The sequence below is a fragment of the Eimeria mitis genome, genomic scaffold, assembly GCF_000499745.2.
Source record: "Eimeria mitis Houghton genomic scaffold, Emh_scaff61, whole genome shotgun sequence".
NCBI lineage: Eukaryota > Apicomplexa > Conoidasida > Eucoccidiorida > Eimeriidae > Eimeria > Eimeria mitis.
The window spans coordinates 38,270-41,880 of record NW_013574312.1 but is presented as its reverse complement, the minus strand read 5'-3'; the positions used below and the strand labels follow the sequence as shown (position 1 = coordinate 41,880).

The window sequence follows — 3,611 nt, the reverse complement described above, 5'->3', positions numbered from 1 at the left end:
TATATATATATATATATATATATATATATATATATATATATATATATATATATATATATATGGTGTGTGTATACAGGCGGAGATCGACGACGACTCTGGTGGTCGTTTGATAATGTGTGACGGGTGCCCACACTCATACCATATGTCTTGTTTAAAGTTAACGATAGAACCCGACGAAGAGAAGTGGTTTTGTCCTGACTGCAACCCCACCGCTTTCAACACAGATGAAATACGTAGACTGGGTCGGGGTGCTGCGGTGCCGCGTAGCGGTGATACAGTAAACAGCAGCACTTGTTATGTATGTCAGAGACCAGGTAAACTTCTTGGTTGTGATTTTTGTGTTAATTCTTTTCATCCTTCTTGTCTAGTAGATGTAGACTGGAACGCTATTGGTGATGAATGGGAGTGCCCGGTATGTAAGGGTTTTGACCCTCTTGCGAACCAAATGCATAAGAGATGGACGAGACATGAAATAGAAACAAAAAGAAAAGAAAGAGCTAAAAATTATGAAAAATACAGAACCAAAGTCATGAGATACAGAAATAGATTTCTTGTTGTACACCAAAAAGATCTAGGACCATTCGTTAACCCAAAAATATTACAGGCTCTCGCGAGAACACTCAAAGGTATACTCCTCGTGCTTCTCTTATCCTGCTGCTGTTGCTGTTGCTGCTGCTGTTGCTGCTGTTGCTGCTGTTGCTGTTGCTGTGGTTGTTTCTGCTGCTGGGGGTGGTGGTGCTGGTGGTGGTGCTGGCGGTGGTGTTCTCTTCCTGTTCTTGCTCGTGTTGTTCTTGTTGGTGTTTCTGTTGGTGGTGTTTAGAGTTTCTCTGTTTTTCGTTGTAGGTAGCTGTTTTGTTTCTCTCTGTTTGCGTTTCTCACGTAGTTGCTGGTTTTCTTCATGTGAGGACCAGCAAGAAGTATTGAGGTTTGTGTGTTTATGTCTATCTTTTATCTGTTTATCTCTTTATGGGTATGTGTTTATCTGTTTGTGTGTTTTTATATGTTTATAGGTGTATATGTATATATGTACATAGACGCGTATGGTTTCATGTGTGCATTTGTTTGAATATGTATTTCTTGTAAACATACAAGTATATAAATATTTATTGGTGTATATTTATCATGTTTTATTGATGATTTTCATCGTTCTGTGTGTGTGTTTCCTTACCTACAGCCAACATAGCGGGCACCAGCAGCTCGCGTCGTGGCGGTCGTGGTGCAGCAGCAGCAGCAGTGGGTTCTCGTTTGTGTGTAGAGCGTTCGTTAGCGGATGTATTAGAGCAGCTGGAGGATGAAGCAGCAGAAGAAGCAGAGAAATTCACACGGAGAGCTTATCGTTCTTGTCGTCATGCATCCGGCCGCCCCATAGAAGGGTTACCCCTGCGAGAGGGAATCACTCTGAAACCCCATCAAGAAGAAGGCGTAGATTGGCTTCTTCGCTCTTTCTTAACTGGAGGCGCTATCTTAGCTGATGAAATGGGTATATATATATATATATATTTATATATATATATATATATATTTATATATATTTATATGTATAGTGTATGCATCTGGGTCTTGTAGTTGATATATATATATATATATATATATATATATATTTATATTTATATTTATATGTATAGTGTATGCATTTGGGTCTTGTAGTTGAGACGGGCGGCGGCATAAGATGGAGGAGGGCGTGTTAGTATTTCTTTTTTGCGTATTTGTGTTTGTTTGTTCAGTAGATATTTTGTGTTTATTGTTTTTTATTGAAATATCTGTATTTTGTGTTTATTATGTTGTATTTATTTGTGTATTTTGTTTTTTTTTGTGTGTATAGGGCTGGGCAAGACGATTCAAACTTTGTGTTTTCTTTCTTATCTGAGCGCCATGAAAGTCGATGGCCCCCACCTTATTGTTGTTCCTCTTTCTACGGTTGGCAATTGGCTTCATGAAATTCACCGCTTTACCCCATCCCTCACACATATCAAAATCTGTGGATCGAGAAACGAGAGACAACACGCCATGCAAGACAGATGTAAGTTCTCTGCGGCTCTTCCTGCTGCTGCTGCTGCTGGCAGTGTTGCTGCTGCTGCTGCAACTGGTTGCGGTTGTGGTTTCTGTCGCTGCCACGTCGCTTTGTGCAGCAAGAGGGTTGCTTAAGGGGAGATGGGGGCGTTTATTTCTGCTTTTTGTCTTGTTTTCGTTGCCGCTGCTTGTTCTCTGATTGTTGCTGCTGTCTGCTTGCTGCGGCTGTTTGTTTTGTTGTTGTTGCTGCCAGCTTGATACAGCAGTAGGACCGGCCAGTTGCTTCAGGGGGAGGCGAAGGACGTCCACCTGCATGAGTGTTTTTGTATGTTTTGTTTATTTTGTTTTGTTTTGTTTTCAGTGGCCGCCAAAGGTCTTTATGATTTGTACGTCACCACGTACGAGACTGTGAAGAGCGAAGAGGAATTCTTCGTCGAGCAGATACCGCACTGGCAATGTATTGTCTTGGGTGGGTCCATACACAAAGCACCACAACATTTGAATCATAGGGGCCCCCCTGCTGTGATAGGGGCCCCTCTTGTATGATGAGGGCCCCGTTTGTAGGATAAGGTATCCCCGTTGTATTGGTGTATTTGTTTGTTTTACTTGTTTATTTGTTGTATTTTTTTTCTTTTTTATCATTTGTTTTTTTTTCTTTTCTGCTTGGTTGTTGCTTTTGTTTAGATGAGGCGCACCGCATAAAGAATGCCTCAGGCGCGATCCGGCACTCTTTAGATCGTGTACAGGGGAATATGCGTCTTTTGTTGACTGGCACGCCACTACAGAACAACGCGCAGGAATTGTTTACCCTCATCAACTTTCTCATGCCTGATGTATTCAGAGATTCTCTCGTTATTGAACAGGTTCGTCATCACCTTTACTTTCTATATTCTTCGTTATTACCTCTTTCATTATTCTTGTTATATTATTATATATATAATAATAATATAATATATATTGTTCATTATTAACAGTTATTTTTTCCTGTTTCTTAGCTTTTCAAGTTAGAGTTAGAGCATAACCCCCTGCCCAGTTCACGTAGATGAAGTGCGTTCTTGGTTGGATGCAAATGTTCGTCGCGGTGCAAGTTTATATATATATGTATATATATATATATATATATATATATATATATACATGTATAAATGACCGTTCGCGAGAGCACCATGAACACAATACGAACCAGAAAGAGGGCGGGAAGCAACTTTTGCAGGCTTCCGTGTTTACTTGTATAGTCGTGAATTTTGTGAACTTGTAATTTTATACAAGTTTGTGAACTTGAATAATTTCATGTATATATAAACTTAAAAATACGTGAATTCACGCATTTTTATTCATGAATATATGAATCTATTTATTTATGAATTCAGGCCTTCGCGCAGAATGCAAAGTCTGCAGCGGGGAAATCTGGGGGCTCCAAGGCACCTCGGGGCCGTTCAAAGGCTGCGGCGTTGGCGGAGATGGATGTAGAGACGATGTTCAAGCAAGAGGACTTGAACAAGATACGTCAGTTGCTTGACAGAGTGATGCTGCGACGACTGAAGGAGCAAGCGATCGCATTGCCTCGTAAAGTATTTCATGATATATGGCTGCCTATCTCT

The 3,611-nt window shown here is 40.5% G+C and overlaps 1 protein-coding gene across 1 annotated transcript in view; it reads left to right on the top strand.

Moving 5' to 3' along the window:
- Positions 1-966: 966 nt before the first annotated feature.
- EMH_0057020 (SNF2 family N-terminal domain containing protein, putative) overlaps positions 967-3,611 on the top strand; it is a gene marked incomplete at both ends in the record, with an annotated part of 9,948 nt that continues 7,303 nt past the window's right edge. The window contains 6 exons of the mRNA XM_013500964.1: positions 967-970; positions 1,175-1,480; positions 1,823-2,020; positions 2,372-2,479; positions 2,695-2,873; positions 3,381-3,611. Coding sequence (XP_013356418.1) covers positions 967-970; positions 1,175-1,480; positions 1,823-2,020; positions 2,372-2,479; positions 2,695-2,873; positions 3,381-3,611 — 1,026 coding nt within the window. The remainder of the gene's footprint in view (positions 971-1,174; positions 1,481-1,822; positions 2,021-2,371; positions 2,480-2,694; positions 2,874-3,380) is intronic.